The 12,540-nt window shown below is 60.2% G+C and overlaps 1 protein-coding gene across 1 annotated transcript in view; it reads right to left on the bottom strand.

Annotated features, from left to right (window-relative positions):
* PLXNA1 (plexin A1) overlaps positions 1–12,540 on the bottom strand; it is a 128,138-nt gene that overhangs the window by 110,138 nt on the left and 5,460 nt on the right. Inside the window, exon 2 of the mRNA XM_074914616.1 lies at positions 2,201–3,551. Within this exon, the coding sequence (XP_074770717.1) occupies positions 2,201–3,551 (1,351 nt within the window). The remainder of the gene's footprint in view (positions 1–2,200; positions 3,552–12,540) is intronic.

Here is a 12,540-nt window from a genome sequence, read left to right as displayed (position 1 = left end):
CCCCACTTGAGTGAAACCCCACGAGCTGCAAAACCTCTGCCTGGGCTCAGGAGTGACAGGGCTGGCGCAGGGGAACAGACTGGGTCCCCCCTTCGCTGCGCGTGCAAATCCGTGCTCGGGTCCAAGAGCACCGGCACGAGGGTCTTGCTCCCGAGCTGGCTCCGCTCCCCTTCCCACTGCGGGATCCCAGAAGGGGAGAGAAAGAAACAGGAGACAGGAATTCTCTCCACTCGCCAGCGCTGGGGAGGAACCACTAACATCTCCAGAGCTGGCTGCCAAGCCTGGAGGCCTCTCCTCCTGGCTCCGGCTCCAGAGAATCTGAGCTGCCCTGCAGCGCTGGGGGATGAGCATCCCTCAGCCCCGCACTGCTCGAGGTCTGGGAGCGGGGTGTTGGCAAAGCCCCCTCCCTCCAGCATGGACCAGCCTCAGCCCCTTGCTGCCGCGAAGGAGAGGAGCATGAGAGCTCCTGGGACATTTTCCATGTGGACGGGGTGTAAATCCCAAGCAACTACTGACTTGAGCAATTACATTCTGCCTGCTTACAAATAAAAAAAATGCCCTTTATTTTCTGGCCAGCCCTCACCACTGAGAGATCTGTCACTGCCACGACCCACCCCAGAGGTGGCTGCATTTTATTAGGGGCACAGAAATTCCTGCCAGAAAGAAGTTACATGCTCCACGGGGTCTGGTTTGGCTTGTGCTCAGCACAGCAAGGGGCTGAGGGCTTGACTCATGATCCAGTCATGCCTTTCCTGGCTCTACTTGGCAGCCGGAGCAGGACAGGGACAGAAACCACCACCTGGCTCCCCCGGGGGAGGGCGGCACCCCCCAACCCAACCCACTGAAAAGCAGGAGCCACCCCGTCCTGGCACACATCCTCCCACTCCCCAAGAGCCACGTCCGCAGGGCCCAAAGAGCACCTTGAGATCCACCTGCTCGTGAGGGCTGGATCCCAGGCAGCAGTCCCAGGACGCTCCGTGCATGAAACCACCCCTAAAGTGCAGGGGGGCAGAGTCCCCTCCCCAAAGCCGGGGGGCACGGCGCTGGGAGAGGCGAGCTGGGACTGCAGGAAGAAGCAGCGAGAGCATCTTCGCCGCCAGAGCCAGCAGCTGCGCGACCCAACAGGCAGCAGTGTAACGATTTCATCATTTTCCAGCAAAATTGAATTAGTTCAAAGCCAAAATCTGATTTGCGAGCCCAGCGCTCTTGACAGCAAACCCTTTACTTTGTCAGGCAGCTGTTAGCTGTCTCCTCCGGAGCTGCGGGAGGAAAAGCAAGGCTGCTCCACAGGGATCCCCTACCCACCTGCCTGCACCACCAGACACCCAAAATCCTGCTCGGGCAGGGCTGGGGGCTTGGTGATGGGTGCTGAGCACCAGCAAGAGGGGCTGGGGGAAGGTGGGCGATAGCAGGGGTGTCGAGACCTCCACCAAACCCTCCCAAACACACACACTGGCACCCCAAAAGCCCTCTCTCAGGTGTCTGACCCTGCCTGGGGACTGCCCAGCCCAGCTTGGTGATGAGCAGTGGAAGATCTCCCCATCACCCAGAGCCGGAGCCTCCCTGCGGCCGCTCGTGATTTATAACATTGCCTGGAAAAAAAATCCAGCTACAGTAATCGTTCAGCTGGAAAACAAACCCAGAGAGCCAAGGAGGCGGGAGCTCCCCCACTCCCCACCGCCCGTCGGCCCCACAGAGAGCAGCTGAGCCACAAGCAGGGGCCAGATGGGCCCACGAGAGCCCCAGGCAGGAGGACACATCTCCGGGGACAGCGGGGAGCGCTCCCTCGGCTGGGAATCACTGCTCAGCACCCACCTCCAGCTCCTCCGCACAACAGTTCGTCCTGGCCACGCTCAAACCCCACCTCGCTGACGGCGCTTTGTGCCCTCCGCCCTCCTCCCCAGCGCCCCACGGGGAGTAAGGGGTCCCTCCGTGCTGAGCCTCTCACCAACTTCTACCGGGACCACCAACCTCCCTGCCTCCCTCTGCCAGGTCTGAGCTCCCCCGTTGGGGCTCACCCACATCCCACCGTCTCCAACCCTTGGCCACCACCAAGGTCCAAGTTACACGACACTCACAAATTCCCCCGTGCCATCGGCAGAGCTGCATCAGCCCTCCCACTGGGACAACACGGCCCAGGTCCGGCCAGAGAGAACCACCAGGAACAGCCTGGCTAGGGTAGAGACAAGCGGGAACTTACCGAGTTGATGCAGCCCAGCTCCTTATTCAAGAGCCAGGGCAGTGAGAGTTTCCCTTCCCCTCTGTAGCACGACTGGATACGCTCCTTGATCTTATCCTTGATCTTCTTCAACGTGAAGAGGCAGAGCACAGACTCCTTGGGAGGCTTAACCCTGTTTTTCTGGCCCTGGGAGAAGATGGTGAAGAGGATATCCTCCTGCTCCGAGATGCCCAGGTACTTGGCCAAAGCCTTGCCAGGCTTGGTCAGGTAGGCGTCCTGGATCAGGCGGTACTCGATGCCGTCCTGCACGCAGCCGATGGGGAACTCCACGTAGGAGTAGAACTTGGGGTCATCCACGCAGAGGCGGACGATCTTGGAGGTGAAAAACTGCTCCCCAGTGGAGTCGGGCGAGGTGAGCTGGGTGTCCAGCTGCAGGGTCAGGTAGTAAACAAACTGCTCGCTGCTGAAGCTGTAGATGTAGTAGATGTCAAAGGTGGGGAACTTGGAGAGCGTATCCGAAGGGATCTTGAGCTGGGAGGAGACAAACTCATCCTGGTAGACAAAGCCAAACATCTCTGCGTTCTCCTCGTTGGCCATCAGCTTGCGGCTGGAGAGGGTGGGGAAGTACTCCGACTTCCCATCGATGGGCGTCCCAATGAAGAGCTTGTTCTGCCCATTCAGCACCTCAATGATGACCCCAGACATGGTGCCTGACTCGTTGACGCTGGAGAGGTAGTGCTCCTTGCGGTGGTGGGGCTCACCCAACTTGAAGAGGTCGTCCAGTCGCAGGAACTGGCAAATACCCTGGGAGGCACTGCCACAGGCGATCAGCCGGTTCCCCGAGTAGTCCACCAGAAGCAGTTTGTTCACGTTGTTGGTGGTGACCAGCCCGTGCGGGCAGGACTGAACGCTGGGTGGAGGGTAACACTTCTCATTGTCCTCCACAGGCCCCGTCACGTGGGTCCGCAGCAGCGTGAGGTTATTGGAGAGCTTGTAGATCCGATTGACAGCCCCCACGTAGACCTCCCCGGTTTTGTTGTGGACCACCAAGTGCGTCAAGCTCCAGTCTGTAACCGGGAATGTCCTAAAGGGAGACTTGGGGCTGCCTTCCGCCAGCGGTAGCCAGGTGCTCCCCAAGAGCAGCAAGGTCCAAACGTTGATGGACAAGTGGTGCTTGAGCCAAAGGAGCCACATTGCAGCAGCCTCACACCCAGCCAAGGCCATGCCCAAACCCAGCCACAAAATAAATAGAAACAAACCCAAACTAAAGGGATGAGGGAGGGAGGGAGCAGCAGCTAACGGGACACAGTCTCCTCTGCTTCTGCTGCGCTCGGCATTCAGGGCATCGTGGGCACAGCCACTCCAGTCAGCCCTAGAGGGAGAAAGACAAGAAGAGTGGCGTTAGGAGCTTTCCTGCATGGTGCCGAGCCTGCTCCACCCCACCCCGCAGAGACTCTGCCGCTTCACGCTTTTCTAGCAGCTTAACAAAACATCTCCCACCACCTCCTGCCCCGGAGGAAGACACGTCCCCAGCGCAGGGGCCACAGGAGTCTGCGAGACGCTAAGGACAACCTCGCCGGGTCACACGTTGCCATGCACAGCCTGTCCCAGCCACGTGCTTCGTCCCACCACCCCAGCCTCAACCCCCAGCCCCAGCAGCCCCCTCTGAGGCATCCCCCTGCCCTCACACCAACCCAGGCCCCCACGCCTGAGCGGGCCTGCAGCCACTGGCTGGACCAGACCAGCACATCCCCGCGCACAAACACTTTGGCAGGGCGTAGCTGGCCCCAACCTGCTTTTAAGACCACCAACAGCACTGAAGCATTAGCCAGAGATGGCTGCTAACAAGCCTCAAGAGGAGCCCCCTGGCCCACTGCCCCGTCCCGCTCCACCACGGCACCGGGAGCGGGTGCAAAAACCCAGTTTTCAGCAAGCACGGTCCGAGGCCCTGCACGGAGCGGGGGAATCTCGAAAGCACCTTTTAAAGGAGCTGGGAGAGCCAAGAGCCCTGGCACGCTGCCTGCCATCTCTGTCACCTGCCTGCCTGACAAACCCCAGGAGGGCTGCGGACAGGAGGGGAGCAAGCGGGCATGGCAAGGAGAAACACGTCCTTCTGGCATTTATATGCATTAAGAAACACAAGGCCAGCCATCAGGCAGGCGGCTTGAGAGACTCCAGAGGAACGAGGGGGCACACGCAGGGAGGATGGAGAGCTCTGCACGCTGCTGTGCCACGGCTGGGGATCAACCAACAAGGAGCAGCCAAAGCAGCTAAAAATCCCCCCCCCCGGCAGCAGGGAGGAGATGGTCGCAGGCAGCTACTGCAGCTCTGCTCTCCGTGTCTGCTCACCGTTACACCCCGTTCCTGTCTTCTTCACCCCCTCCACAGGCACCCCTGGGCTAACGTGGGGTTGTACAAACCCCCGGTACCAGCACACGGCCTGTCCCACCAACACCATCACAACCCCCCGGCCCAGGGTGGGGCCATCGCTCCCATGGTCAGGACATGGGCTCAGCCCTCCGTCCCCCACGGCCGGGCCACGGGCTCAGCCCTCCGTCCCCAGCCCCAGACGCTGCAAATAAGCAGCTCGGAAGAGAAGGAGGAAGAGGAGCGGAGCCTCCCGCTCCTTATCGCCGCCATCTCTGACTCAGGCCGGGATAACCTGCGGGAAGATCCCCACCAGGGAGTGGTGCAGTAGGAAATAGGGCCGGCGGCGACTGCGGGGCCCTGCCGGCACCCTGGGCCGGGCAGGGCGTCAGAGGGCAGCTGCCCGCACCCGCCCTGCGGCCCGGCTGTGCCGGACGGCAACCCCAGGGCTCGGCAGCCGGCTCGGCAGCCGGCTCTCAGCGGGGCTGTGGGACCCGCCAGCCAGGCCCCACGCAAACCTGGGGGGCTGCCTCGTCACCCAGGCAGCGGCTGGGCCGTACGGTACCCCGACATCCCATGCAGCACCCTTCAATTCTGCCGTCCCCTTCCCAAGTCACAGAGCCAGGGAGGGGGCTGAGGGAAGGGAGAGACTTTTCCCCCTTCTCCCGCTCCCAACAAACACAAAATCTCTTCCTCTCTCTTCCCAGGTCAAGCCCAGCCCTGGAGCGCCCGGCAGTTTGGGCAAAGCTTCCAGAGCACCTCCAAACCCTCTCTGCACCGGGCCACCTCCGCCAGAGCCCAGCCCTGCCCGCCTGCCACCACCCCGCTCCCTTCCACCCCCCAGGGCAGCCCCCGCCACGGCCACGGCCTCAAGGGAGGTTTGGGCAACGCGTACAAGCAACGCTGAGACCGAAGCCGGGTGCCACAAAGCCCTGTGGGTGTGAAGACAACCAAAACGTGAAGCCACCAGCCCTGGAAATCCTCCCCATGGTCTAATCCCCCACTGCTACCAACACTGGGAGCCTCTAGCACAGAGCATGCAGCCGCACCGCTGCTGGAGACGGCCACGCCGCCCAGCACCTTCGCTTTACGAGCTGATCGGTAAGAGCAGGACCACGAGCACCCCAAATCAGAGCTTTTTAGCCCCAAAGCACACCGAGGCGCAGGACCAGGCCGCGCTGGCGGCACAGACCCAGCGGCCCGGCAGTGGCAGGCAGCGCGCTTTCCTGACGGGTTGCCGGAGGGACGTTTCCCACCCCAAGAAACCGGCACAGCTCTCATCAAACCGCCGAGAACGGCGGGGCTGAGTCCCCCCAGGAACCACCAGCTGCCTCGCCAGGAGCTCACCAGCAACACAAAGCTCAGTGCCAGCCACACGCCAGAGAGAGGAGGAGGAGGAGGAGCGGGGACGGCGGCGGAGGGGAAAGGGGGAGCAGAGAGCAGCGCGGGGCTGCCAGCCGGACATCGGGCGGGCGAGCGGGACGGGGAAGTCACTTTTTCTCAGTGGGTTTCTATGATTCATCGGTTCTATTTCTGGAAGCAGGCAGGAGAGCAGGAGGTTGGGCTGCTGCCACAAAGCAGGGCTAGAAAGCCCAACAGGAGATTCCCAAATTAACGTAGGGAACTGCGACTCAGGAACTGGAACGAGAGCAAAGCGAGGCAGAGCTGGGGCAAGCCGAGAGATGACACTCTGCAGAGCTCCTCTGAGATTTCTGCTCCTAAATATACTTCAGCAGCAAAATCTCATCCTAGTGACCTGACACCAGCAGGGGTTTTGACCAGTGCTGCTTCAAACCATCAGCAGCGATTATTAAAAAAACGCAGCAGGAATTGTTACGTTTTTCTGCCTTCTTCAGGATTAAATCATTTGGGTTGCTGAGACTCGGGTTGAATTAAAGCAGGGTTTGAGCCTGCTGCAGCATGGGCAGCCCCACACCAGAGCACAGCCCCAGCTCCCTGCCCACGGGAGCAGCCGGGGAGGAGCGGCGCGGTGACCAAAGGACATTTCCCTCCGTCACACTGCCTCCAACCCCCACGGAGAGTTATGGCCAGCGGCAGCTCCTCCGCCAGCACACGCTTTAAACCACGCAGCACCCAAACCCCACCGGCCTGCACTCAAGTAGCATCTCGCCCCGGGGAGGACCCAGCCTTGGGAGCCGCCAGGAAGCGAGACCTGCGCTCGCCAACGCCACGCTCCAAAAGCATGGAAAAAAACCCGAGCAGACACCCTGGAGCCAAGCCCAGCTCTGAAATGGGGTGCCATAAAATAATACACCCCAGCCTGGATACACACACACCAACTGGGAGAGTAGGACCAAAAAGACAGCCTGGTACATTGCCTGGGTGGCAAGTGATGCAGCCAGAGCATCCTGCGGCGCAGAGCACCCCGCGGCGGGCTGCTTCACCCCACAGAGGGGCCGCGCTGCCAGCGAGACAGGCTCGTATTTTGTTTTCTGTGCACACACACACATATATACACACACACACCCATATATATATATAGCAGGAAACTTGCCATCAGAAACGAAACCGGTGAAACAATCGCACAAGCGCCAAATCCACCCCGGCTCCTCTCATCCCAAGCCGGAGAGGACGTTTGCTCAAGGTTTCACCTCAAAAGTGGCCACACTGAGTTGGTCACAGCTGCGGCATGACCTGGATGGGGCTCAAAGGAGCCTTTCATCAAAAAACGCCATCGACATGCCCCACAAATGCCTTCGACCCGCTCCTTGCTAAGGAGGTGGCAAGGGGCCGCAGCATTCATCCCCCCAGGGCTGAGAGCTTCCCCCTCCCGCAGCACAAAAACCTGGGGCTGGGATGGGAGATCACTCTTTGGGAAAATAACCACCACTTTTGCTAGCACGAAGCAGGAGTGCTGGAATGGAAAAACTAACCTTAAAAGGCAAAGACTGGACGGAGCATTAAGGACCAGCTCTCCACTCAGCCGGGCAGCGAGTCCAGCACGCCGACGGATGCCGAGTCAGCACGGGCGGCTGGGCTACAAAGCAGCAGCCAAAGCTGGGCTTTAAAACATGCCGACGAGCACAGAGGTGCACCCACCGCCCGCCTGCCATCCCCATCGCCGCTGGTGCTGCCTGCCACCATGCAGGGGCCCTGCACGGTTCCTGGGGTGGGTCCCAGGCAGGTCTGCACCCCCAGCGTCAGGGAAAACATCGTTTGTCTTGGAGACAAGCGGCTCTCGAGCAGTGAGATGAGGCTGAAAACCGCCCTGAGAGCTTCACAGCCCTGCCCTTTGCAAGGGAGACTGGAAGAGCGAAGCAATGGGATGGAAAACCCCCTTATCACCAACCCCCAAAAGGAGAAACACCATCTAACGGGTCTTCACCTGCAATCTCCCCGAGTCACTTGCTGCTCAGCGACTGGAACAGTCCGAGAAGAGACCGGCTCCATTTTCAAACCCACGAGCTGCTGAACTGCCAGTAATTAGCAAAGGGGAGAGAGAAAAGCCCACAGGCCACAGGAGAGCCCCCCTCGCTATACAGCTGGTGTATTTTTAGGTTCCTCTGCCTGGGAAAAGCCTTACAACAATGAGGAAAGGCTGGTGGTGGCACTTAGAGCTGCACTACATATGCAATCGTCTGCAACCGGGCTAAACTTTAACTCCTTCCTTCACTGCACACAGTCATTAAAAACTACTTGGCTGGGGTCTCTCCCTAGCAAGTTAAATCATTACAAATCTCATCCCCGGCTCGAACCACACCCTGATGAAATCACCGGCAAGCTCTGAAGCTGCCCTGCTCCAATCTCCATCACTATCACTCACATCAGGAGTATCTTTAGCATCTTCAGTTTCCTCCCAGGCTCCTGCCACCCCTCGGGACAGGGGCTGAGGACTCCGTCATGCACCTGGGCACAGCAGCTTCCCCCCCTGTCCTGCAAGGATCTTCTGGGCAAGGACCTCAACCTCTTCTGTCCTGAGAAACACGACAAGAAGAAGCAGCTATCTAGCGCCCAAAGGCTTCAAGAAGCAGCTTGAACCTCAGCAAAAAGGAGCACAAAAGAACAAGTAGCGAGGAAATTAAAAAGCGTTTCTGAAGCGCGCAATTCCCCTTCTCTGGTCTTCCACAATAAGTCACATCACACCCAGGAGAACAGCGCTGGAGCTACCACGTGCTCTCACCACCAAGAGACCGCAGGCTGCCCGGCAGAGAGCCGATCCCAAAGGGGCTCACGCGAGCATTCCCGAGAGGGAAACGCAGGCTTCCCCCAGCCACCACGTCCCACGGCAGAGGCACACGAGGACAGCCTCGGCGGGCTGCTTGTCCCTGCCACGGAAACCGGGCACAGACCAAGACCTTACACATATCCCCAACTCCCTTCAGCTACGCTGGAAGCGAAAGCTGATGGCTGTCCTTTCCTTTATTCTCACAACTCACCTGAGTGTCACAGTCCCTATACAGGGACCCTCTAAGAGCTGCCGAGGGGATTTGTACACGTGGCTCACGTGCTGGGTGGGTACTTCCCAGGGAGAGAGCGCACCCCGTCCTTCCCTTGAGCTCCCGCAGCCAAGGGAGCAAAATAAAGACCTGGTTTGACGGATGCCTGGGATGGAGACCAACACACAGCCCACGGCCCGCACAGGACACAGCCTGCTGCCTCCCCACGCTGCTTCAGGAAGTTGGTCCGTCAGCGTCCATGGAGCAGAACGCCTCACCCCCAGCCCCTCCGCACCTCTCGTCACGCCGCAGACCCTGACCCAAGGCACCAAGACCCCGGCTACGGGACTGCAGCTTCCTGCTATCGACACCCAGGCCAGCTCAAGGCTTCAAATCCCGCACTGAGGTGAATTTTGCCACCTTGACCGGGGCTAATTAACATTTTGTCCCCAAGTTTCAGAGCAAAGAAGCTCAGACCAAGTCCTCGGAAGTCAACCTTCCACCTTGGCTTTGGCCCAAGCACTCCAGACCCTGGTTCTCACAGCCCATCAGCCCGCCGTCCCATGTAAATGCCCCAAAAAACAGCTTTGATGGAGGTCACCTGGGTCCAGCTGACCCTGCAGAGACCCAGGTGGTCGCCCACAAGCCAGGTCTCCCAATAGCCAGCAGAGAAGTCCAACAAGAGGTCCTCTGGCCACCAGCATCCTTCCCTTGTCCAATCTCACTCCTTGTAGCATAACACAACGCTCCTCGCTCCTGAACCCGCTGCTCCACGTCCTTCACCAGGCCAGGGCAGCCACAAACCCAAGCCGATGACCTGACCCTCCCCAGAACAATCCACCTCTTCCAGCCCGGCTCCCCAGGCTGGGTTTTCCTCCCTCCAACACAGACGCACACGCCTCCGCACCTCCTGACCCCCTCCACAAGGCCAGCGGGAGAGCTGCTCTCCCCCCAGATCTCAGCGGGAATCCAGGGAGCTCCCGCTTTGCCACGAAGCGCTGCCGCAGGAGGCCTCCTGATCGCTGGATCCCCTCTGCTCCCAGCCAGAGGAGGTTGCTCTGGGGCCGGTTTAATCCCCGCTGAGCTGAAATTCCCATGCTTCCGCCTGGTCCCGTGCTGACACCAGTGCTCTCGCCATCACGTGGCGAGCTGAGCATGACTGCCGCCAGAGCGAGGTCTGATAAAAACAGACCACAAAACTTCTCCAAACAAGGTTTCCCCAGCTAAGCCCCCACGCCGTGCCTGTCTTTCCTGCCCCACAACCTCCCGTCCTTCCCTCTCTGCCACGCCGGCCGTGCTGCCCCGAGCGCCGCAGCTGGAATCAGCCCAAATCCCAGCTCCTCTTCCTCTGTGCAGGTCCTGGCTCATATTTTTCTTGCCCAAGGTGGAGTTGACCCAGGAGCAGGGAGACAGCCAGAGGGCTAGCAGAGCCTGGCTCAGCAGCAGAGAGAGGAAAGGGACAAAAAGTCTTCCTGCAGCACCACCATCACAGGGGGAACCGTTCCGAGAGACTAACAGGGGCTGCACTCGCAGCACGATGGCTGCAGGATAAAGACAGGGCAGCAGCGTGGGCACCGCCGCAGGGGCTGTCCCTGCGCTCTGCTCTCCTGCTGGCACCGCCACCCCGACCAGCGGCTCCGAAGCAGCCCCCCCGCTCCGGCACACCCCAGCCCAGCCGCCCGCAGCAAGGGTCTTACCCAGCCGAGCTGCGGCCGCTTCGCGAGGCAGCTCCTCTCCCTGCAGATCCCGGCTGCAGCCCCAGCCCGTGCCGGACACGGCCGTGGTGCCACGGCCCGGCGGCGTGCACGAGGGGCCGAGACCCCGACAGGCATCGGCTCTACCCGTTCGCCGCGAAACCGAGAGGCGGCGGCTGCGTGTCTGCGCTGGGAGGGCCGCCCAAGCCAAGAGCCCACTTTGGGCTACTGAAGGTGGGTGGGTGGCGGCTCCAGCGAGCGCTGTCACCCCGCAGAGGGTGGCGGAGCCCTGCGAGGCACACCCGGCCAGCTGACAGACATCCTGCCCGGGGGTCCCGGCACAAGCTGACGCGCACCCCGGGCACGGGCGCGTCCCTCCCGCCTCTCGCCCGCGGATACGAGGCCAGGCAGAGCGGGACCTCTCCCACGCGTGCCGGCAGCCCCGGGCACGGCCGCCGGGCCGGTAATAAGGAATAATAGCAGGTGTTGGTGGAAGTCGGGGCTGCCAGCAGCGGCTCGGCAGCGGCTCTCCTTCGGAAGCAGCGCTGCCTTCCTGCCTTCCTCCTCCCCCATTTCTTCCTGATGACATCAGCCTGAAAAACAGGTTCTTGACTTCAGAAGGGCTCATCGGGCCGATGCTGGGACCGCCAGAGAGGGGAGAGCCCCCGTGACTCCGGAAAGGACGCAGCCACCCAGGAGCCAGACCCCGAGATAAGCAGCGGCGGGTGGGCAGGCGGCAGGCAGGGCCCCTGCCGGCACGCCAGCACCTCTAGGAATAAAAACCACCAAGGAGAAGATGCAGGTGGAGGGAGTAGAATGCCAGGGAACAGATTTTAAATGTTTGACAGAGGCCTCAGCAGCTTGGGCTCACACCTCGGCTCTGCCACTGCCCAGGTACGGGGCAGCCAGACCCACCCAGCGCAAAAGCCAAAACCCAGGGCCAGGTCCTGGCCCCCTCTGGCTCCCAGAGCCTAGCAGCAAGTCCTCAACTGGCCAAAATGATGAGACAGGAGTTAATACCGCCCAGCAAAGCCTTCTGAGGGCCACCGGGCTGGACTTGGACCAGCAGGGAACATGATTCTGCGAAACATCCTGCCACCGGCCAAGCTCCAAGATTATTTTTAAACTTTTCCTAAAATATTTTTGGGGTTTCCTCTTCCCCTGTTGAAAACTAACAGTCTGCACAGGAAGAGCGAAGCAGCCGCCCGTGAGCAGAGCACGGCCACACGCACAAAGCAAACAACTTATTGCCGTTATAATCACCCGCGACGTTACTGGCAGCTCTGCTGGGGTCAGCATTCGCAGAAGGAAAGACGGTCTTCGCATCGTGTCGTTCAAAACGTGAGCCCGTCCTTCCTCCCACCCTGCCCGCGGGGTCAGCCACCCACAGCACCCACTCGCACCAACGTGACATTAACCGGGAGGGGAACAGCCCCTGAAGACAACAGAGCTCCATCACGCAGGAAATTTCTTCCCCCAAGACAAGCACCAACGAGAATCTGCCTTTCCTCTCGCCAGGGATTTACTTCTGCAAGAGCCTGAATATTTTGACACACAAGCAGTTGCTTAACTAAGCACATAAAGCAAAGGGACTCGCAGGGCTCCTACAACGACACCAAGATTTGCCTGGATGGAAGAAGCGTTGGCTGTGTCCGGGGCCCGATCCTCTGCTACTGCTCCGGAGGGGCTCAGAGCATCCCCCGAGGGGGAGCATCCCAACCAGCCCCGCTCCTAACCCCTCACACACCACACCGCAGCTCTGCTCCACCAAACTCCCAAGAAAACACGAATCGCTCAACATTTATCAGTTCAAAACACCCGTGCAATTAGCAAGATTTTTTTTTTCTCCCTCCAGTATAATTATATACATTTTAATGCAATTACCACCCCTGTATTTTGTACA

This window comes from Athene noctua, chromosome 10 (assembly GCF_965140245.1).
Source record: "Athene noctua chromosome 10, bAthNoc1.hap1.1, whole genome shotgun sequence".
In the NCBI taxonomy this organism is placed as follows: Eukaryota; Metazoa; Chordata; class Aves; order Strigiformes; family Strigidae; genus Athene; species Athene noctua.
Note: the sequence above shows the minus strand (reverse complement) of the source record. Positions and strands in the feature narration are given on the sequence as shown.